The 21,683-nt window shown below is 55.7% G+C and overlaps 1 protein-coding gene across 3 annotated transcripts; it reads left to right on the top strand.

The window, feature by feature from the left end:
• Window positions 1–685: 685 nt before the first annotated feature.
• Window positions 686–21,510, top strand: LOC136300170 (BTB/POZ domain-containing protein KCTD12-like). Of its 3 annotated transcripts, XM_066202372.1 has the most exons (5): window positions 686–2,020; window positions 12,013–12,069; window positions 14,832–14,954; window positions 17,065–17,160; window positions 20,585–21,510. In XM_066202372.1, the coding sequence occupies exons 1-5, from the start codon at window positions 1,072–1,074 to the stop codon at window positions 21,190–21,192; spliced, it is 1,833 nt and encodes a 610-aa protein (XP_066058469.1). In that variant the 5' UTR covers window positions 686–1,071; the 3' UTR covers window positions 21,193–21,510. The 3 variants fall into 3 exon arrangements, with proteins under 3 accessions (XP_066058469.1, XP_066058470.1, XP_066058471.1); XM_066202373.1 differs by lacking the exon at window positions 12,013–12,069; XM_066202374.1 differs by lacking the exons at window positions 14,832–14,954; window positions 17,065–17,160; window positions 20,585–21,510 and adding an exon at window positions 12,502–12,889 and having other exon boundaries at window positions 692–2,020.
• The last annotated feature ends 173 nt before the right edge of the window (window positions 21,511–21,683 follow it).

The raw sequence follows: 21,683 nt of genomic DNA, 5'->3' as shown, positions 1-21,683 counted from the left end.
TGTGTCTTTGTCCTTTCGTTGCTCCGAAATTTGTGCTGGGATCCTTTGGAGCAGCTCCAGGGAATCTTTGCGGCAGGACACGGGGACGGGGCGAGACTTTGGGCTGTTCCTTGGCTGTGGGACGGGTCTTGGGGGGTCCCAAGCTCCGAGCAGACCCAGGGCAGCTCTGAGATCACCCAGGGATGGGGCAGAGCTGGAGGTCGGCCCAGGGAACCCCTTCCCTCCGCGGTCTCCCAAATGCCTGCACAGAGCACGGCATGGATCCAGGCTCCGGCTGCTGAGCCAGGTTTATGTAAGCTGCTGATTTGCAGTGTCAAGAGACATCCAAGAACCGGCTTGCTTTTGGAAAATGTATAAATCCGTGGCATCTGCCCCGAGGCTGTAGCAGCAGCCCAGGATTTTTCTTGGTCCCAGCCCCTTGGAGAGGTTCTGCCGTCTCTCAGCTTGGCTGCGAGTCTGTGTTGAGCACTTTCCAGGAGCAAGGACAGAGCAGGAGTGTCAAAAGGCTCTGTCCCTCTGTCCTGCAAGGCACTGGTGCCGCTTTCCCCCAGCCCCGGGGTGCTCCACAACCCCTCCAGCCCCGGCTGTGCGGGGCCCCTGCGCCGGGAGCTCCTCCCTTGGCAGCTGCTCCTGCCCGCAGGACGCCGGGCTGGCGGGTCCCCAGGGTGTGACAGCCCTGCCTTTCCTGTTGTTGACAGCAGCCCCGAGCCCCTGCACCTTCCTGGGCAGAGGGGCTGAGCCTCTCTGCTGTCTGGGGAGCTCAGGTGGAGATGGCACGGCCAGACCACGGGCAGTGTGCCACGGAAGGGGACGTGGCTTTGGCTAACGCTGCCTGTTCCAAGAGCCAGGGATTGGGGAAGAGAGATGGCTTCCAGACTCCTGGAGAGACAAGGATCTGCCCTGCCTGCTGACCCAAATCAGACATGTAGTGGTGCCTTGGCAGTGCTGGGTTGGACTCCATGATGTTAGAGAGCTTTTCCAGTCTAAACAGTTCTATGGTTCCGTGTGTGATGTGGCTTGGGATCGTTTCCAATCACTCGGGATTGGGGCAATGGCTTGAGACCCCTTGGGATGCCCTGCAGTCAGCTGGGATCAGGGCAGCAGGCCGTGTTTTCTGGCGGTTTTAACGCGGTTTTGACCTGTTTGTGCTGCAGGTGGGAGCAGCGGGAGCTCACCATGGCCCTGGCAGACCCCGCGGGCTGTGCCAAAGGCGGCGAGGACAACAACCCCTTCCCTGACATCATCGAGCTGAACGTGGGAGGGCAGGTGTACATCACCCGGCACCCCACGCTGGTCAGCGTGCCCGGCTCGCTGCTCTGGGAGATGTTCACCCAGAAGAGCGTGCGCTCGCTGGCCCGCGACAGCAAGGGCCGCTTCTTCGTGGACAGGGACGGGTTCCTGTTCCGCTACATCCTGGATTACATGCGGGACCGGCAGCTGGTGCTGCCCGAGCACTTCCCGGAGCGCGGCCGGCTGCAGCGCGAGGCCGAGTACTTCATGCTGCCCGAGCTGGTGAAGCTGCTGGCGCCCAAGCTCAGCGAGCAGAACTCCCTGGGGGACGATCCCTGCCAGAGCGACCCCGAGGAGCTGTCCCCCGGCGGGGACACCGCCCGCAGCCTGGCCTCGGCCGTGCCGCCCGGCGCCGTGTCCGGCGGAGCCGCCGAGGGCCGCAGGGCCGGGTTCATCACCATCGGCTACCGCGGCTCCTACACGCTGGGCAGGGACAGCCAGACGGACGCCAAGTTCCGCAGGGTGGCCCGGATCATGGTGTGCGGCAAGACCTCGCTGGCCAAGGAGGTTTTTGGGGACACCTTGAACGAGAGCAGGGACCCGGACAGGCCCCCGGAGAGGTACACGTCCAGGTACTACCTCAAGTTCACCTTCCTGGAGCAAGCCTTTGACAAACTGGCCGACGCCGGCTTCCACATGGTGGCCTGCAACTCCACGGGCACCTGTGCCTTCGCCCACGAGCAGACGGACGACAGGATCTGGACCTCTTACACCGAATATGTTTTCTACCGTGAGTGACACAAAACCAACCCTCCACCGACCAACCGCTGACTGTCCCTTTCCCGTCCCGTGCTGGCTGTGGCCTAGAAGGTAGAGATCCGTACCCGAATCCCGGCGTCCTCCCTTTGCCTCCTTTTCAGTTGGTTCTTGCGTTCTTTTCCCTCCTCCTTGCTCCACGTTGAACCTGCCCAGCTCTTCCTTGTAGCAGCTGCTGACCACCAGCCTTCCTCCCTCTCTCCAACTGCTGCGGTCGCTCCCAACCCTCCCTGGATGAGTGGACTCGGACACTGCTGTGGACGTGGGTTGGGTGGGAGGGGTGGGACGCTCGGGACGCTGCTCCGGGCTGGCATTCCTGCAGCTGGATGAGCTTGGACACTGGACTGGGCTCTCTGTCCCCTGCTGCTCCACGGGATCCTGCTGCACACACTGCGCCCTGCCAGGGGGGTTGGGAGAGGAATCACTGGGATAAAGACACGGGAAAGCAGAGCCGGGGAGGGGGTGGGGGTTGGAAAGTCGCAGCCTGGCAGCAGGGCGGGATTGGCAGGAGCCCTGTAAGCAGCTTAGCCTGAGACTGGCAGCGCTTGGGAAGGGCAGAGGCTCCCCCTGCGCCCGCAGCTCCGAGCTGAGACATCATCACGGCTCCAGGACGCCTCGGGAGGGACTTTGGGGGGGATTTTTGGGAGGGTGGGAGGGGAAGATGTTCTGGGAGGGAGGTGGAGGGGAGCGGGGGAGGCTCGATGTGCCCGGGGGTGTAAAATGCTTATACAGCTCTCCAGCTCCTTGGAGCCTTGGCAGCCAAAAAGTCCCTTCGTTTTTTTTTTCTTGGGAGCACAAGGGGAATCACAGGGATGAGGCTGGAATGCTCTGGTGGCAGTCAGGCCACAGCTTCCAACCCAGGAAAGGGAATTTTGGCCGTTTTGGTGATCTCCTGTGAGGCGTTTCCAACCCCAGCTCTCCAGGCCCTCCTGGGCTGGAGCTGCTGCTCTCCTCCTGTGGGCAGTGAGGGATAAAGGGACAGCCCGGAGTGGCCGTGTGCCCCCGTGCCCAGCTGGCACAGCACAGAGGAGCTTTGGTGAGGGGGTCCCAAGGGGAGAAGGAAGGAAGGAACACAAAGTTATCAGAGCCTCTGTGCCCTGCTGTGCCCCTCCTGTCGCTGCTGGGCGGGATCCCAGGGCACCACAGCCCCCAGCCCAGCCCTGGGTGATGCCCAGCCCCAGCTCTGGCACACGGCCTCAGCCTGCAGGGGAGGTGACCCTGATGTCCCTGTCTGCTGCCTGTGCCCATCCTCTGGTGCTCTGCCACCCGTCCCTGGCATCCACTACCCATCCATGACATCCACCACCCATCCCTGCTCCCACCCTCCATCCCTGCTCCTGCACCCTCCATCCCTGCTCCTGCACCCTCCATCCCTGTTCCCCCACCCTCCATCCCTGCTCCCCCACCCTCCATCCCTGCTCCTCCACCCTCCATCCCTGCTCCTCCACCCTCCATCCCTGTTCCCCCACCCTCCATCCCTGCTCCCCCACCCTCCATCCCTGCTCCCCCACCCTCCATCCCTGCTCCTCCACCCTCCATCCCTGCTCCTGCACCCTCCATCCCTGCTCCTGCACCCTCCATCCCTGCTCCTGCACCCTCCATCCCTGCTCCTCCACCCTCCATCCCTGTTCCCCCACCCTCCATCCCTGCTCCTCCACCCTCCATCCCTGCTCCTGCACCCTCCATCCCTGCTCCTGCACCCTCCATCCCTGCTCCTGCACCCTCCATCCCTGCTCCTGCACCCTCCATCCCTGCTCCTGCACCCTCCATCCCTGCTCCTCCACCCTCCATCCCTGCTCCCCCACCCTCCATCCCTGCTCCCCCACCCTCCATCCCTGCTCCCCCACCCTCCATCCCTGCTCCTCCACCACCCATCCCTGCTCCTGCACCCTCCATCCCTGTTCCCCCACCCTCCATCCCTGCTCCCCCACCCTCCATCCCTGCTCCTCCACCACCCATCCCTGCTCCTGCACCCTCCATCCCTGTTCCCCCACCCTCCATCCCTGCTCCCACCACTCACCCCAGCCCCTGTGAAGCTCCTGGAGCAGGAGCTGCAGGATCTCCTCCCTGGCTGGACAGTATCCAAGGGTCCATTCCTCCTTGGGATTGATGTGGGAGGGAGGTTTGCAGCTGCTTCCTGCACGGGTGGGAGGGCTTTGGGACCAGCAGAAGTTTCAAACCAGGTTCTCCCTCTCTCCTGAAGAAGGGGAAGGCAAAAATGGCATTTTGACATTTTTCGTGGTCCTGTTCCTCATTCCAACAACCTCTGGAAGAGGAAATGACAACCAGCTTAAGAAAAGACAAGAAAAAGGAACTTGAGCTCTGTGTGCACACAAAGAAAACCTTTAAATAAAGGGGGAGGGGGCCTGCATTCCGTATTTGCTTTATTTTTTTGAACTGGAGATTTTCCCAAGTAGGATCAGGAAAAGAAATCGCTGCCTTGTGGGAAATGGGGCTGTTTTGATGTTTTTCCCCACTGGAACTGGGCTGAAAAATTGATCTCCCGGGAGGAGGAGTTTTTGCCTGAGGGAGAAACCAGAATGGCAGAGTCACCATTCCGGGGGGTTTGATGTGGCAGATTCTGGGACTGGGGCTGCTCAACCCAATCCCCCACAGGAAACACGGGCAGGGGTTACTCCTGAATCCTTTCAGAGCCCGATGGTTTTCCTGGAAGCTGAGGCTTCATGGAAAAATCCTTTTGTTGAGATCCATCTTCCCAAAAATACACCTGATTTGGGGCTGCTTCTCTTCCTTGCATATGTTTATTTATAGGAAAAGTGTCCTTGTCATGGCTGAGAGGAGAATCTGGCTCGTTTGATCCCCAGGAAAGACCCTGGATCAAATGGAGCAAATTTTCTGGGAAATGGTGGCATGGAAAAGCATCTCAATGGGGTCTCCTCTGAACAATCCTGGCAAGCTGGGAAGAACCAGGCAGGGAATGGCCGGAGTGAGCTGGGAGCTCTTGGGGCCGCAGGGAGACAGTGGAGAACCAATTCCCTGATGTTGCCTGGTTTTCCTGGGAACATTCCCAGGATTTCTGTGATCCCCAGACCTCGAGCTCCTGCTGGCTATCCCTTGTGCTTGTCCAAACCACCCAGACCTGCTCTGCTTGTTCTGTCCTTGTGCTCCCCCTGAGCATCTCCCACTCCAGGCTGTCCCTAGGGAAAATCCAGCCTTGTCCAGCTCCTTCCCTGCTGGATTTGGAGGTGGTTTTTCCTTCCCACCAGGAGGACAGGACCCTGCTCCTCAGCTTTCTGCCAGTGCAAACCAGGTTAAGCCAAGCTCCAGGTGCTGCTGGAGGTGCTGGTGGCAGCATCCCACTCTTTTCCAGGAGCTCCATCCAGAAATCCTCCCCATCCACTGCATTTCCAGGGCTGGGGAGGGGTTTGGGATGGCCCAGCTCATCCCTGGGAATGCTGGCGGGGGAGGAAGGCCCATGGGCAGAGCACACCTGGAGCGGGGGGGATTATCCACCTTTTCCAGGAAAACCAGGGCTGGGAGGGATCCCTGGGATTATTTTAATCTGCCCTGCACTGAGCACTCAGCAGCTTTTCTCACCCTGCTGGGAGCGGGGCCTGGGGGCTGGGATGGAGTTTGGGATGGGTTTGGGATGGGTCCCAAGAGTGTCCAGGCAGCAGATCCCATGTGGATCCCTGGGGAAGGCTCCTGCTCTCCCTGCTGAGCTCAGCACAGCCCAAGGAATGTTTCCATAAAGAGCTCCCAGCTCCCCAAGAGCGTTTCCCCCCCGAGAGGGAACACACGCCAGCCTCTCATTTCGAGATTCCTGGAAAATCCCTCATCCTGAAATAAAACCCCTGGTGGGAGGGAGGCAGGCAGGAGCTGGGGCTGGCTCTGCCTTCCCAGGCAGGCACCTGCCCACAAATTGCCGGTTGCTCCTCACAAAAACTGAGCTTAAGGAAAAGCCAAATCCCATCTGTCTCCATCAGGCACTTCTGCCACCCCTGGAGAACATCTGGAAGCACTTTGTGTCCTCGGGCTGGCTCCAGCCCCGCTCCAAGGGGACCCTTTGGTGGCTGAGGGATCCCAAAGCTGAGCTCTCCCCATCCCCGTGGAGCAGCTCAATCCCATGGCACTGGGGAGAGGACAAGGAGGCTCCTGTGGGGATGAGAGAGGTCAGAGGGGGACACAAAAATCCCGTTCCCAGTCCTGAAATCCCATCCTGTCACGGGAGACTGGGTCAGCGTGCCACAAAAATCCAAAGGATTTGATGGAATGTTGAAATAGAAAGGATTTGGTGACGGAGGAGCACGGAGAGGGGAGAAGCAGTTGCAAGTTGGAACCAACCTCTTCCTCTCTCAAATAACCAGGAAATGGTTTGGGTTGGTGAGGACCTTAAAGCTCATCCAGTCCATTCCCAGCCCCTGCCAGAAACAGGGACAACTTCCACCATCCCAGGATCTCCAAGCTCCCTCCAGCCTGACCAAAATCTTATTAAAAATAAACCCCCCAAACTCCCTTTAACAACAGGGGCATCCAGCACCGGGAAAAACCCGCTGGAGGGAGGGGGGATTTTCCAATTCCTGGTGCAGAAACTTCAGCCTGGATGCTTTGTTTAGGAGGGATTTAACAAAACAAGAGTTTGGGCTCAATTTAGCAGCTACAGCTGCTGTGTTCTGACCACAGAGAGACCTCTGGGCCTCCTTCCAGGGCTGTGGGGAGCAGGAGAGGGAAGGCAGATGAGTGTTCGAGTCTCTTGGAACTTTTGGGAGCCGTTGGATGTGTTGGATTCCGGTGAGTGCTGGAGAGTTTGCCAAATAAATCCCGTTCAACCGGCGCTGACAGTTTGTGCTGAGCTTAAGCAGGCTGGACGTGGGGATGTCCAGGTGGTTTTCTTCAAAGGCTCTGGCAGGCCAAAAGGTTTTCCTTCATTCCAGGTGATGGATGGCTGGGAATTATGTCCCTCCCTGCTCCAGGAGAGCTGGGCAGGATCTTAGGGAAAGATGTTCCTGCAAATAACCTAAACCAGATTCCACCTAAATCACTTTGGAGTCAAAGCACAACCTCTGCATCCCAAATGTTTGCTGTCCCTCCTTTCCCTTCTCCAGGATAAATCCCAGTAGGATAAATCCTCCGGGATGCAGAGCTCAGCAGCATCCTGAAAGGATTAACCTTTCCTTCACCCCCACACCCCTAAAAACTCCTATCAGGAATAAATTTCAGGTCCCTTCCCACCCGAACTAGTCTGGGATTCTGGGATTCCATGATCTGGAATTTTGAAGGGAGGTGGAGCCTGGCCTTGTCATGGTCCTGTCCCATCATTCCCGTGGGAAGCAGGGAGGAGGAGCACCTTGTTCTCTGGATATCCCTGGAATGTTCCTCCCAGGGAAGAGCAGCCCCTTCCCACCAGAAGGGATGCAGATTTGGGGGCCATTTCATGAAGAAAACCACCTGAAAAATCAAAATTTTCCCCTCAAAATCCAGCTTCTGAGTTCCCATACAGCCAGAACCAGGGAATATTCTGAATTGGAAAGGACCCACAGGGACCATCCAGTGCAGCCCTTCAGGAATGGCCCCTACAGGGCCCGAGGTTTGTTTGGCTTTAGTTTGGGGCCCTGTCCGGGACAAGAGAGGGCCCAGCCCCGAAAACCCAAACAAAATCCAAATGTTTAAGGCTCAAAGATGAAAAGAATAAATAAAGGAAGCTGGGGAAAAAAAAAAAAAAAAAAGAAAAAAAGAAGTATGAAATCAAGTTTTCCTTAGGCCTGCCTTGTGCTGTGGGATTGGCCGGACAGGGAGTGTTTTTTGGGATCAGATGGGGAGAGCGCGGAGCCAGGGAAGCTTTGGGGGAACCAAAAGGGACAACAAAACAACCCCAAAGTGGGGCTTGTGCCTCTCCCAGCTCGCCCTGCCTCAGTCTCCCCAGGCACAGCGTGAGGAAAGGAGTCCTTTGAGGTCGCTGCTGGGATGTTCTGGAGAGCAGAGCTCTCCTGGGAGCCATGGAAAGGATATTCCAGGAGTTCCCTCAGCTCTGGGATGTGGGGAAACCCTTGCTCTGCTGGAACACAGCCTGCCCACATCTGGAACCCCAAGCGCCGAGAGAGCCATGGAATACTGTCCTAAAATCATGGAATGGTTTGGATGGGAAAGGGCTTTAGAGCTCATCCAGTTCCATGGGCAGGGACTCCCTCCCCTATCCCAGGTATTTCCAACCCCATCCAACACTTTCCCCTCTCACTCCGGCTGGTTTAAAGCAGGCAGGATAAATAAAACCCCGCCGAGTTTCACTGCCTGGCCTCACCTGGGGATCCCTGCCTTGGAGCTGAGACTTCCAGCCAAAAAAAAACCCCAAAAACACCAGGATAAACCCAAACCCTTCCCGTCTCCTGCAGAACAGAGCTCGCTGGGGGCCGTCCCCTCTCCCTGGAATGACTCCCTGAGCGCAGCCATTATTCCCGTTAGTCCCTAATTTGCTGTTAATGGCCCGTTTTAATCAGCTCCAAGGATTAAATGCCATTGAGGAGACGGGGGAACGGCCTTTTCCAGCTGCAGGGATCCTGGGCCGGGATGTGCGCAGAGGGGAGGGTTTGGGGGTGAAGGAATGGGATGACAGGGGACAGGGACAAGGGTAAAAGTGACATTTGAGGAGCAGAGTCTGCGTTCAACTGAGAAAGGAGAGGAGTAAACAGGAAATTGTTTCGCAACCTCCCGCCACCAAAGCTTCCCCTGCCCCGCCCCGCCGGACGGGCCCCAAGAGCTCCCCGGGAAAGGGGTTTTTCCCTGGATCCCGGGGTGCCTCGGCTCCCACGGGATGCCCTTGGCGTGTAGGGGGTGCAGCAGCAAACCTGCCACCCTAAAAATCCCCTCGTCCGGGGAGGGGGAACCCCCCGATCCCACCGCAGGCAGGAGCGGCCGCGGGCTTCCCATCGCTCCAGGAGATCCCAGCAGGGATTTTGGAGCAGGCAGAGCCTCCCGGGCATTTGGGACTCCCGATTTTTCCTGCAGCACTTGCACCTTTTAAGTCCTCCTCTGCTTTCCCGGCTCCTCATCCCTGTCCCGTCCGCCCTCCGTCCCTTTAATGGAGCAGCTCCAAACCTGAGGGAAGCGAGGGCGCAGCCAGTGTTTTCCATTTTATTCCCAAATTATCTTTGTCCTTTGTGTGCCTGGAGGGGATTTAACGTAACCCTCGGGGGAACACAAAAAACCCCATTAACTCCACACCGCTGCCTTTTAACTGGAATTTGGCTCCAGAGGAACTGAAATCCCCAGGTCCTGGGTTGGAAGGATTCCCAGCCTTCCCGAACTCCGCAAAAGGGGCCAGGAAAGCGCTTCCAGCAGGCTGGAAAGCTGAGCAGGAGCGGGCACTGCGGGGCTGCGATAAGGCGCTGGTGCCAAATACTCCTCCCAGTTCCTGAAATTTCGGAGTGGTTTTAATCCGCCCCCCTCCCAAAAAACGCAACTCCTGGAAAGCGCAACTGCTTCCTTCCAACGGGATTAATTTGTGTTTGGATGAGGAGTGAGGTTTTGGCACCAGGAATTTCCACCGTGAGCGCTTCTCCTCCCTCCTTCCCTCCCTGGAGCTGAGGTCATCCCGCAGTGTCATGGAAGTGAAGGACAAAGTGTCCTGGCGCTGTCACCCCGAGCCTTGGGAGGAGCCAGGAATCCTCCCAGGTGTGTTCCCGGGTGCGTTCCCAGGTTTTATGGTGGATATCCCAGCGGGGCTGCTGTCCCCGGCTGAGCATCCCGCCCTTCCCACCTCGGGGTCTGCCCCTCCCAGCCGGGGCTGATCCCACCTGCCCTGCTCGTGTTCCCACTGGATCCCTCCCGCAGCGGCAGCACGGCCTGAAATTCTGGAATGGTTGGGACTGGGAAAGCCCTTAAATCCTGTTCCACCCCTGCCGTGGGCAGGGACACCTCCCACTATCCCAGGGTGCTCCAAACCCCCTTGGACACTTCCAGGGATCCAGGGGCAGCCACAGCTGCTCTGGGAATTCTATCCCAGCACCTCCCCACCCTCCCAGCCAGGAATTCCTTCCCAGTCTCCAGTATCTGAGGCTCGGAGTGGTCACTGTGACCTCCCGTGCTGGTGGACATCCCAGATGAGATCAGCAGCTCCACGTACTCCCAGATAATTAATTGACTCTTGGATGGAAGCATTGGAGGGGGCTGGGAACAGCTGGAGCATCTCGGACGTGCTCGGAGCAGGTCATCCATGGAAGGTTTTTTGGTTGGCTTATTTTGTTTGTGCGGTTTCTTTTTTTCTCTTTTTATTCTGAAGACCAAAACAATAATAAAAAACCCCACCAAAAATCCCAAGCCATTATTTAAATAACAGGAGCTCGGTGTCACTGATTGAAAGGGATTTAACTCCAACCTTAAAGCCCGGAGTGCTGCAATTTCCTGATTAATTCTTCCCAAAAAAAGCCAAGGGTAAAGCCCCTCCTGGCCTTGCCCCTGCTCCCCCTGGATCCTCCCCTACCTCAGGGGAATATTCCCAGCTCTCTCCTGAGTCTCTGAAGTTGACTTTAATCCCACCAAGGTTCATGACACATCCAGGGGACATTCCCAAGGCACATTCCTGTGTCCTGTTTGTAATTCCATCCATCCCAACGATGGAAGTTTCTCCATCAGAGCTGATCCCAAGACCCTTTCCCACCCGCCTCCAGCACCCCATTATTCCATTTTCCTCTTGGCTGTTTCCCCTTTCCGCCTTTCCTGGGGAATAAAAGCCCTTCATTCCCAGATGGCCTCTGGGGAACATCCCATTATTTCATTATTTATATGTTGGGAACCAGCTCTTGATTCCATCCCTCCTTTCCTCTCCCTTAATAAGCTTTTAATCCACACTGGAAGTTCAACAATCCCCCCTTGGCTCCAGAGTTTCCTTAAAAGCCTCTTGGATGGCCTTTATCCAAAAGCCCTCAGGAAAATGGAATAACTGCTCTCCATTATCCACGAATTTGTGGGCTGAACATAAAACCAGGGGATTTTTTTTTTCTCTCCATGTTTATTAGGAGGGTTTTAATTCAGCTTTTAATTACAATTTCGATTTAATTAATACACAGCCACAATTCCGAAATGGATTTTGCAAATGTGCTCAGGTAAACAATTTATTCCACGGAAAAAGGCACATTTGGGATTAATTATGACTGATGCCAAATTGATCATTAATGAAGCTTTAGGGTTAATTAGAACCAGGTGCAAATTTCTCAGACAGGGTAGGAAACAGTGCAGAAAATCCCCCTTTTTTTTAGTAAAAAATGTGTTTATTCCTGCAGCTCCCAAATGGAACATGCCGATTTTCCCTTTTCCAACAATATTTCAGGATTAAGGGTAATTTTCACCTCCCTCTCCACGTTGTGTTAATGGGTTTCCAGGGAAAACTCCAATAGCAACCAGCTCCAACCAGGCAGAGTTGCCTCATTCCAGCCCCCTTTGCTTCCAGCAAAAGCCATGGAATTAATAAAGCATTTGGGAATGTCTGCAAACTTTCCCTTCTTCCCTGCGAGTGGAAAACAGGTTGTTGATCCCATTTTACAGCTGAGGCTTTCCAGGATGGAGAGCAGGAAGTATTCCTCAGGCTTCCAAGGGGCACAAGGGTAGCTCCTTCACTTTTTCAGTGGGAAAAAACTTGGGCTGTTGTGATGCCCAGGCTTGATCTGATCCCAAATCCTAGGGAATAGGATGCACCAGGACATTGCTTTGTCCCTTCTCCTACCGGACATCTTGGATCAAAATTCCCTTTCCAACAACTCCTGGGTTTTGCTGGTGCAGGGGCATCTCCTGCTGAAATTGGGATGAGGTTGAGCTGGAGAACTTTTTCATGGATTAAGGGGGAGTCAGGTTATTCCCAACTTCCAAAAGGCAGGGAACGTTGGGAGGAGCCCAGATGGGACAGAATCACAGCATTCGTTTTCCTAGCTTCCCTCTCCAGTGGGAGTGTGGAACACCAGAATTCCATGATTTTGGAGCATGGATCCAGATCCAAACCATCTCCTTTGTTTCCAGGTCCCATTGTACGAGGCCAACTCTCCAGGCAGCTCTCCAGGCACTGCAGCCTTCCAGGTAAATCCATGGAAAAACATGTCCCAGGAAAAACCTGGGAGTGGGTGAAGGAGGAATCCCAAGCATTTGAGTTTCAGCAGGGGCTGTGATTCCCAAGTGTCCCAGCACCTGGTGGCTCCTCGGTGGCTTTCATCCCTTCCCCACATCCATGGAATGTCCCCAAAGCCGTTGTGTTTGTTGGACAACATGGATTTGAGGCCAGAAGTGAGGTTGAGCCGACATCTTCCAGTGGTGGCTGGAATTTGAAATCTTCCCAAACCCAGGGAAGCAGCAAGTGCCCATCTGAAATTTGAAATAAAATGGGATTAATGCCGTTTTTCCGATGGAGCAGTGGGAATGTTCCGGCTTCCTTGCCAAGGTCGGGATGAACACACGGGACACGCAGGTTTCGAGTTCGGACTCGGATGTTTATTATTCCTTATCTATTTACAGACTCACAAGCCGTGAGCTCAATCTGGCAAGTTGGAGAAACGAGGTAAAATGGAGAGCCTCTGACTCTTCCCAAGGTTATTTAAGTGGTAATCCCCCAATAACGAGGGGACACCTCTATTATTTATGCTTTTGTCCCAACAATGACCACCCAAGGCCGCAATGTGGACCTTCTTCACCCAATTACAGAAAACCGCCCAAACCCGTGAAGAAGAAGGAAGAAGAAGGTGAAGAAGAAGGACCCAGACAATGCCCAGACTCCTCCATCTTGCCCCATTTATATCACTATAACCAAAATCTCAGATCTCAGTTTTTCCCCTGTGAGATCACACAAGGCCATTCAAACCGCACGCCCACAGCCCCAGTGCCGCCGTCGCTCAACCTCAGGAGTCTGTTCCACGTCCTCAAGTCAAATGTGGTGCCTGCCTGAAGGTCAGCACCTTTTAACTCAGAAAGCCTGGAATTTTCAGCCTCCAGGGTTCCAACAGAGCGGAGCACGGACAGCCAGCACGGGGAGGGTGTTTCCTTATCCCTGGGATGAGGGAAAACCAGGACAGAGCAGCTCTTCTGCTCCCACCGTCCCAGGGATTAACCCAAAATCCCAGAGAGCCTACGGGAGGTGCTGGAAGAGGAACAAACTTCCGGAAAGCTCCGCCAAGGTGTGCAAAGCCTCTGGAAGGAACAAACCCTCCCTTGGCTCCTGGCACCGCTCCAGCCTCCGCCTCCTCTTCCCAATCCTATTAGAATTAGAGGGATAGAGCTATAAGAGGAAAAGTTCATCCCCGGAGCAGCACTGACAGCTTTGCCTTTAAATCTTTAATAAGCACCGGCTGCAGGTCAGCACGTGGAGTTGGGAATGCAGCCAGTGGAGCTCTGCTGGAATGTTTGGGAACACCTGGAGAAGCTCAGCTGGGTAAAGGAAGTGGGGGACCCTCAGCGTTGTTCTTATTCCACAGAAAATCTTTCCCCTTCCACTTGTGTGCCGGGAATTCCATCCCAAGCCACATTCCCGTGTCCTGTCTGGATGCTGTTCTGCCCGAATGGCTTTGGAATGCCCTACTGGAATGGCATCCAGCCCATATTCCCTCCTCCAGGACTTTGGGACTTAACTGGGGGCAAACCCAGCCACACTGGCATAGTAGTTGGAATTAGGAATGGAACCTTTCCAGCCGCACTGGCGGTGACCACAGAGCCTCTGGATGAAGTTGGTGGTCCTGGGAAGCAGGGAGCCCTGGTTACAGCCTGGGAAGAGTCGGGAATTGTCCCAGGAATCACAGTTAATGAGGGAGGCCATGGGTACAGGACATGCTGGGATCCTGCTTCCATCTCCTGGAGGCTGCACCTTCTTCTAGATCATAATGGATTGGGATGTCCAGCCTGGCCAGGCTGTCTGGGCAAATTCCTGCTATCCTGGTTTCTGGCAACCACTGAACACAGAATCCTGCTCGGCTGTGGAGGTTTGGGGAGCTAGAGCACCCAGTTCCATCCCCTGCTTCCCACGGCTGGGTGGAGCAGGATTGGTTTTGTCCCAAATCAGGATGGCCTTAGCAGAAGTTTTCAGGCACCTCTGGAAGAGGAAGGATAGATGGGATATTGGGAAGGAATTCCTGGCTGGGGGGGGTGGGCAGACCCTGGCACAGGGTGCCCAGGGAAGCTGTAGCTGCCCCTGGATCCCTGGAAGTGTCCAAGGCCAGGCTGGATGGAGCTTGGATCATCCTGGGCAGTGGAAGTGTCCTGGGTGATGATTCCATGATTCCCTGTCTGCCTGGTGGCACTGGAGCATTCATGGGATTTACCTGGGATCATCCCTGTGCCAACGGGATGATCCTGCTCCGACTCTCAGTCATGGAGAGGAAAATCCCTTGAATGGGGCAGGAACTGCAGCTGGATCCAAAGGCTCGTCCGGGCTGTGTGGCAAATGGAAGTGTCTGCATGGAAATGTCAGGAAAGAAAATGATGGAAAGCTGAAGCACTAATCCTAGTGTGGGATAAACACTTTGTATTCCTCCCTGTTTGTAAATCCAGGTAAATGAGGCAATATATGGAAAGCCAGGGATAGAAAGGTTTAGGGAAAAGGCGGGAGAGCAGGACCAGAGCATGAGGAACAGCAATTCCTGGTGGGAAATGTGGTTACAGGCACTGCCCAAAGATCAAGGATCACCCCAGGAAGGGTTTGGGAGGCACTGGGAGTTTTCCTGATCATTCCTCACCCTGGGAACCCAGCGTGGCGCTCTGGGAGATGCTTTGGATTCTATTCCCATCCACCACTCTTCCCACATTCCCTCTGCATCATTTCCCTTCTAAGATTTTCTCCTTTGGGTGTTGATTTTTAGGAAACTCCTGGCTCAGCCTTCCCATTCCCGAGCCTTCAGAACCGGAGCAGAGCCCCAAAAAGCCCATGTCCTCTTCTGAGCCCATCCTGGACCTCAAGGGAGACACGGCGGAAGCACTTCCAGGTGAGAACCAGCACTTCCAGGTGGGAATCAGCACTTCCAGGTGGGAACAAGCATTTCCAGGTGGGAACAAGCATTTCCAGGTGGGAATCAGCACTTCCAGGTTGGATGCAGCTCAGGCTCACCAGGAGCTGCTCCTCTTGGAAGAATTCTTGGCAAAGCTTTGCCATCCACACTGTGGATCACTAATCCCGGTAAACAGGCAGGTCTTAGAATCACGAATTATTTCCGTGGGAAAAGACCCCTGAGACCATAGCCCAGCCATTCCCAAGCGTGGCAGTACCCCATGTCCCCAAATGCCACAGCCCCGGGGGTTTTAAATCCCTCCAGGAGGGAGCTGTGCCAGGCCTGGAAGACCTTTTTGGGGAATAAAGGGTTATTATCCAAATGGATCGGCTCGGCACGGAGGGAAAGCTGCTTTTGCTCCATGAGGTCCCAAGCCCTCCACCCCAGGCAGATGTTCTGCTGATGTAAAGCAGGATGGCTCCGTGGGCTCCCGTCATCCAAGGGCTCTTCGCCGTCACCGGAATTTGACCTCGGGTGTCTGAATCCGTCATAATTCCCATCCCGGCCATAAAGCCGGCGTGGCTGCTCGGGAAAAGAGAGAGGGAATCAAGTGCTGACGCAAAGGCTCGGTGTGGGACAGCTGCTGTCCGTCACTCCCCCTCAGCTGGCTGCACTTCCAGGGACATCCCACAGCCCTCCCGCCGATCCCACCCCTGTTATCCCAAAGGACTCGTCAAGGAGCTGCAGCATCCCAGCTCTGGGAAAAGCAAAACTTCTGCCCACGGAGAGAAGGCAGCGAGAGTTGGGAGACCCTTGGAGGGGGGATTGGGAGACTTTTGGAGATGGGATTTGTTGTTCTTTTCCCTGTTTTTCTGTCAATGCCAGAACTGGGCGGATTAGAGCAGATGTTAAATTAATCAGTGACAGGGAATATCTACTGCTAAATGTGTGTGTGTTTTATATATATGGATGAAAATAAGCAGGGAAAAATACTTGGACTGCACAGATCCACAGGAAACAGCCTGAAACTGACAGCAGAGCTCCCAAAAAAACAAAAAAGGGAATGTTTTGGAAACAAGCACAGCTGCACAGGGGATGGATTGAATGGCAGGAATCAACTGTGATGAAGGCAGCCAGAATTCCAACCCCAAACACCGCTCCCCTCGCTCAGCTCTTGGGCGTGGGCCCTGCCAGCTCCAGGGAGGGCAGGAAATCAGGAAAATCGGGAGGAATTGGAGATGAAAGGCGCCGTGGGATGATTCGGGAACAGTAATTAGGTGCTGATGGATATCGGCTCGCTCGGGGTGGAGTGGCGAGCGCTGATTTAGATCCCGGCGGGAGCTGGCCGGGAATTAAAGGCACAAAAACCTTGGGCGGGTTTGTTCCAGCTCCAAGGGATTGAAGTCCTGGATGACAAAAGGTGGCTGGAGTCAGATCTCCATCTGTCAGTCCTGACAGACAGGCGGATTTAAAGGCTAAAAAGGTCGGAATGGCACAGCATCCCATGCTCAGGAGTCATGGAATAGAATCCCGGGCTGTTTTGGGTTGGAAGGGACTTTAAAGGTCACCTAATCCCCCCTGCCATGGGCAGGGACACCTTCCACTGTCCCAGGCTGCTCCAAGCCCCATCCAGCCCGGCCTTGGACGCTGCCAGGGATGAGGCAATGCAGCCGCGGATTCCAGGCTGGAGGCATTCCCACATTCCGGCCATTCCTGCAGCTTGCGGATATCCACAAGCACTCAGCAAAGGCTGATTTAATTTAGATGAAAGATCTCCAGGGCATTTCCTGCAATCACATTGTGCCTGCATGGACCGAGATCCTGCAAAGTGGAACATCCTAATAAAACTGGCACACATTCCCAGAGCAGCTGGAGCTGCCCCTGCATCCCTGGAAGTGTCCAAGGCCAGGCTGGACACTGGGGCTGGGAGCAGCCTGGGACAGTGGAAGGTGGTGGCGTGGAATTGGACGAGCTTTAAATCCCAACCCAAATCATTCCGGGACTCCATGATTCCTATAAAAGATGGAACTGTCAGCTCCATACCCACAGGGTGATGTTTGTGAGCACAGCTCCATAACTGATGCAATTCCCAATCTTTTCCTCACAGAGGACCTGGGAGGATCAGGGGAGCAGTGCTGCTGCCCACCAGGGGACCCTGCAGGGAGCGGACAATCCATGGAACACTCGGAACCGACAGCAGCAGGTACCAGTGTCCAGCTTTCCTCCCCTCAGGGAGCTGCACCTTCCGCCCTCAGAAAAATCCCTGAAATCCCTGTTCCCACCTTGCCTCCTCCTGGCAGCACCTCTGTGACGGAGGAAAGTCTGGATTACCTTCCCAGGGCTCCAAGGTCTTTCAGGAGGTGCCTTTTGCTGTCTGGATTTTTTTTCCCCAGCTTCCTGCTGAGCTTTTCCAACAGCAGGAATGGATTGCAAAAGGAGGATCCAGGGAGAGTTGGGCTGGTTTTTCTGCCATCTGTGTCACGAGTTTGGGGCTCCAACAACTCTCTGCACCGGAGCTCGGTGCCTCCTGCCAAGGGATGAAGATTCCCTGGGGATCCAGCTGGGATCACTGGCACTGCCAGGGCCCTGTGGCAGGGCCTGGGTCCTGAGCACATTGGCCCAGCGGCACATTAAGCTCCCAGTGACATTCCCAGCTGGATTAATTCCATAAAACAGAACAATTCATGCCGAGTCAAGTCCTGAGACTGACGGGATCCAGCAGCTGGCACGGGAACAGCTGGATTGGGCACTGGGATGTTGAGGATACATCCTGGGCATGCAGGGGATGTTCTGGCTGCACCCTGGATTCCCCTTCCGATACTTCCCAAACCCAGCGTGCTCTTCCAGCTCATTTGGAAACTTTTATCCACCTGGTTTTGGCCCACATCACCCAAGCTTAAGAGGCTGGAAGGAATTTTAAGAAGCTTGTAAAGGAACCGAGACACTGTGGGTACACCCCAAGCTCTGTGAGGTCCTGGTTTTTCCATTTAAACACCAGAGGGGAAAGAGCTGTGGAAATAAAGCCGTGGAAGAGAAACATGGAATGGTTTGAGATGGAAGGACCTTGAAGTCCATCCAGAGTCACCCCTGCCATGGCAGGGACACCTCCCACTGCCCCAGGGTGCTCCCTGCCCCAGTGTCCAGCCTGGCCTTGGGCACTGCCAGGGATCCAGGGGCAGCCACAGCTGCTCTGGGCACCCTGTGCCAGGGAGGAATTCCTTCCCAATATCCCATCTCATCCTTTTTCCCGGTCAGTGGGCAGCCGTTCCCCCTTGTCCAGTCACTCCAGGACCTCAGAAAAAAAAATCCCTCCCTGCTTATTTTGAGAGAAGTTGAGTCTCTGCAACAAATGGTGGGAAAGGCAAGGAAATCCTGGAGGCCGGGGCAGTGTGAGCTGCAGATCCCTCATTTGGGATCCCCTGGGAATGTCCCATTCTCCCCACCCATCCCTTCCAACACCCCTGGGGATGGAAGCAGCGCGGGAGAGCAGCAAACGCAGCGCTGCGAGCCTGGGCCCGAGCTCCCGTGCCTGCCACAGCCTCTGGAATAACAAAGCGCCATCCCGGAGCCGCAGGATGGGGACAGTTGATGCTTCCCGCAAAACCGGCGGCAGGAGCCGGTAATTGCCCCCAGCAGGATTCCCGCGGCTCCACGGGGCTGCTCGGAAGTGTCGCTGCTGAATTTAATTGGAGCTCTAAAGCACAAGTGGCACCGGGGAAGGAAAAAAAAATCTGTGGGAGAAAGGATCAGAACAATCAGCCATGCTGATCCCTTTTCCCAGAGCAGCAGCCGGGAGGGACACTCAGGATTGTGGGGTGCCCTTGGATCACCCGAGGGATGACACCCCCTTAGCGCCAGACAGGGGCTCAAAATAAAGATAAACCTGAGGAAAAAAACAGGGCGTTTGTGCAAAGCTACAGGAAAGAGGAGGCCACGGAGCTGCTCCAGGGCTGGAGCCCCTCTGGAGCCAGGCTGGAGAGCTGGGAGTGCTCACCTGGAGAGGAGAAGGATCCAGGGAGAGCTCAGAGCCCCTGGCAGGGCCTGAAGGGGCTCCAGGAGAGCTGGAGAGGGGCTGGGGACAAGGGATGGAGGGACAGGACACAGGGAATGGCTTCCCACTGCCACAGGGCAGGGCTGGATGAGAGACTGAGAAGGAATTTTTCCCTGGGAGGGCGGGCAGGCCCTGGCACAGGGTGCCCAGAGCAGCTGCGGCTGCCCCTGGATCCCTGGCAGTGCCTAAGGCCAGGTTGGACATCGGGGCTTGGAGCAGCCTGGGACAGTGGGAGGTATCCCTGCCCATGGCAGGAGTGGCTCTGGATGGGTTTCAAGGTCCCTTCCATCCCAAACCATTCCATGTTTCTCTTCCACGGCTTTATTTCCACAGCTCTTTCCCCCCTGGTGTTTAAATGGAAAATCCGGCCCTCACATGGCTTGGGGTGTGCCAGCAATGTCCAACCCCAACCATTCCGTGATTCTGAGATTAAGAGCAGGGAGATTTCAGGGATGTGAGTTTGTAGCCTGGCACCAGCCCTGCCGGACCACCCAAAGGACATCAGGATGGTGCGATGTGAGGAATATTCAGGAGCCATTCCCTGGAAACCTGGACTTGCTCTCAGCCTGGTGACCTGAACAGTTCTCTGTGCCTCAGATGGGAATAATTGTAATTATTGTAATTGGGGATGTAAAATTGAAAACTTTGGAAAATCAGTGTTATCCTGAGGCAGCCACAGTCACGGGATGCTCCAGGAGCTGAGATGCTGGAGAGGAACTGAAGGATTTGAATTCATTCCCCAGCTCAGACGGAGGCTCCTCCTGGGAATTTGGGCGCTTAAATTCCCCAGCCTCAGCTCCACGTTTCCCAAAAGCAGCTGCCAGGTTCACAGATAAGATGATTAAAGCAGCTTCGAGGCTTCATCCCATCACTCAAAGAATTCGGGGCAAAGATTCATCCCTGTAACTTCCCATAGAGATTTGCCAAAGCAAATCCAGCCTTGAAGGGTTCTGCTTGCTGATGGATGACACTCCTGCTTCCCACCTCCAGCAACTGCAGAGCTGGAGCTGCTCAGCAAATGTCAAAATGGGAAAAAAAAGAGGAAGGAAAAGGGGGGAAAAAAATCCAACTCTGTCCTTACAAAAGTTTTGAAGGAAAAAGAAAATCCCCCTTGACATTTCCTGCTTCTGTGCAGGGGGCAAAGTGTGGGGTGGAAGATTTTAAATTGGAATCCTTTCTTCCTTGTTTGGGATCTCTGCCACCCAGGTGTGTCTTTAAAAGAATTCCTAGCAGGTCTCTCTTCTCTCTCATGTCCCTCAGTTTCCTCATCTCCCTCAGCTTCCTCAGCTTCCTCCTCTCCCTCCTCTCCCTCATCTCTCTCTCTCTCATCTCCCTCAGCTTCCTCAACTCCCTCAGCTCCTTCATCCTCCTCATCTCCCTCGTCTCCTTCATCTCCTTCATCTCCATCCTTCCCTCCTCTCCCTCCTCTCCGTCATCTCCTTCATCACCTTCATCTCCCTCAGCACCCTCAGCTCCTTCATCCTCCTCATCTCCCTTGTCTCCTTCATCTCCATCCTTCCCTCCTCTCCCTCCTCTCCCTCCCTGTCCTCACACTCCTCTCTTCTTTCCTCCCTAGCCCTGGAGGCCACTGCGGAGCCGAGGGAGAACCCCGGGAATGCTGCTGGAGCCGCCGGGAATGCCGCTGGAGCCGCTGGGAATGCCACCAGAGCTCCCGGGAATGCCACTGGAGCCACCAGGAATGCCACCAGAGCTCCCGGGAATGCCACTGGAGCTCTCGGGAATGCCACTGGAGTCGCCGGGAATGCCGCTGGAGCCGCCGGCCCTGAGGAGCCCACCCCGGCTCCCCGCTCGGACCAGCCGGTCGCGGGCACGGACCCTGGGCCGGAGGAGAAGGATCGCAGCCCCAGCAGCTCCCCGCCGTGGCCGGCAGCTCCCGAGGAAGCCCCGGCCCGCCCCAACACCCTGGACTTCTCCAAGTCGCTGAAGAGGACGGAGGAGCTGAAGCAGGCGGGCCAGCGGCGCGGCAGTGACCAGGCCGCCGTCAAGGAGAACGGCGTGGAGGTCCCCGCGGCCGCCACCACGGCCACCAGCGAGGAGCGCCGGGCGCTGCAGTCCGAGCTGGGCAGGTGCATCGAGGAGTTCCGCAGGATCAGGATCCCGGTGGCCTTTCCCAACAAGAAGCGGCAGTGGCAGAGCGAGCTGCTGAAGAAGTACCAGCTGTGAGAGGGGATGCCGTCGCCCAGCCCAGGGAAGCGCGCTCTCCGGGCTGTCGGGTGGCCGTCCCGGCAGTGGCACGTGTTGTCCACGCTCCCAAAACGAGGAGCAGAGGTGGCTCGTGAAGCCCGTGCGGATGTTGGAAGGGTCACAAGCCTGTTCCCACCACGGCCAGCAAGGGGATGCTCCATGTCCCCAGCGGCACAGGCACAGCTGGAGGGGGTAGGACAAGGAATGATGTCCAGGGTGATGTTCAGGGCCGGCAGAAATTCCCACATTTCTGAGACTGAATTTCCCTGGCGTTTCAAACAATAAAATCGAGTTGGTGTCCGAAATGAACTCCAGTCTCCTCGTGGCTTCGGGGCAGATGTGGGAATGAATTTGGCTCTTCAGAACTCTCCAGGTGGCGTGGAGATGGAGTTTCCTCAATTGCTTGGATTTGGGGGCTGTGGAGGGGGAGACTAGATCCACGTTTTTATTCCCTTTATAAGGAGCCGGGT

Source organism: Chamaea fasciata, unplaced genomic scaffold (genome assembly GCF_029207755.1).
Source record: "Chamaea fasciata isolate MVZ Bird 193981 ecotype frontalis unplaced genomic scaffold, bChaFas1.0.hap1 SCAF_22, whole genome shotgun sequence".
Lineage (NCBI taxonomy): Eukaryota > Metazoa > Chordata > Aves > Passeriformes > Sylviidae > Chamaea > Chamaea fasciata.
The sequence above is the reverse complement of the archived record's forward strand: the minus strand, read 5'-3'. Positions and strand labels throughout refer to the sequence as shown.

Coding starts and splice junctions, on each gene's coding strand:
- LOC136300170 (XM_066202372.1), top strand. CDS start 1,072: ATGCCCTGCAGTCAGCTGGGATCAGGGCAGCAGGCCGTGTTTTCTGGC. Junction 12,070..14,831: donor CAGGCACTGCAGCCTTCCAG/GTAAATCCATGG, acceptor GTTGATTTTTAG/GAAACTCCTGGCTCAGCCTT. Junction 17,161..20,584: donor CTCGGAACCGACAGCAGCAG/GTACCAGTGTCC, acceptor TTTCCTCCCTAG/CCCTGGAGGCCACTGCGGAG.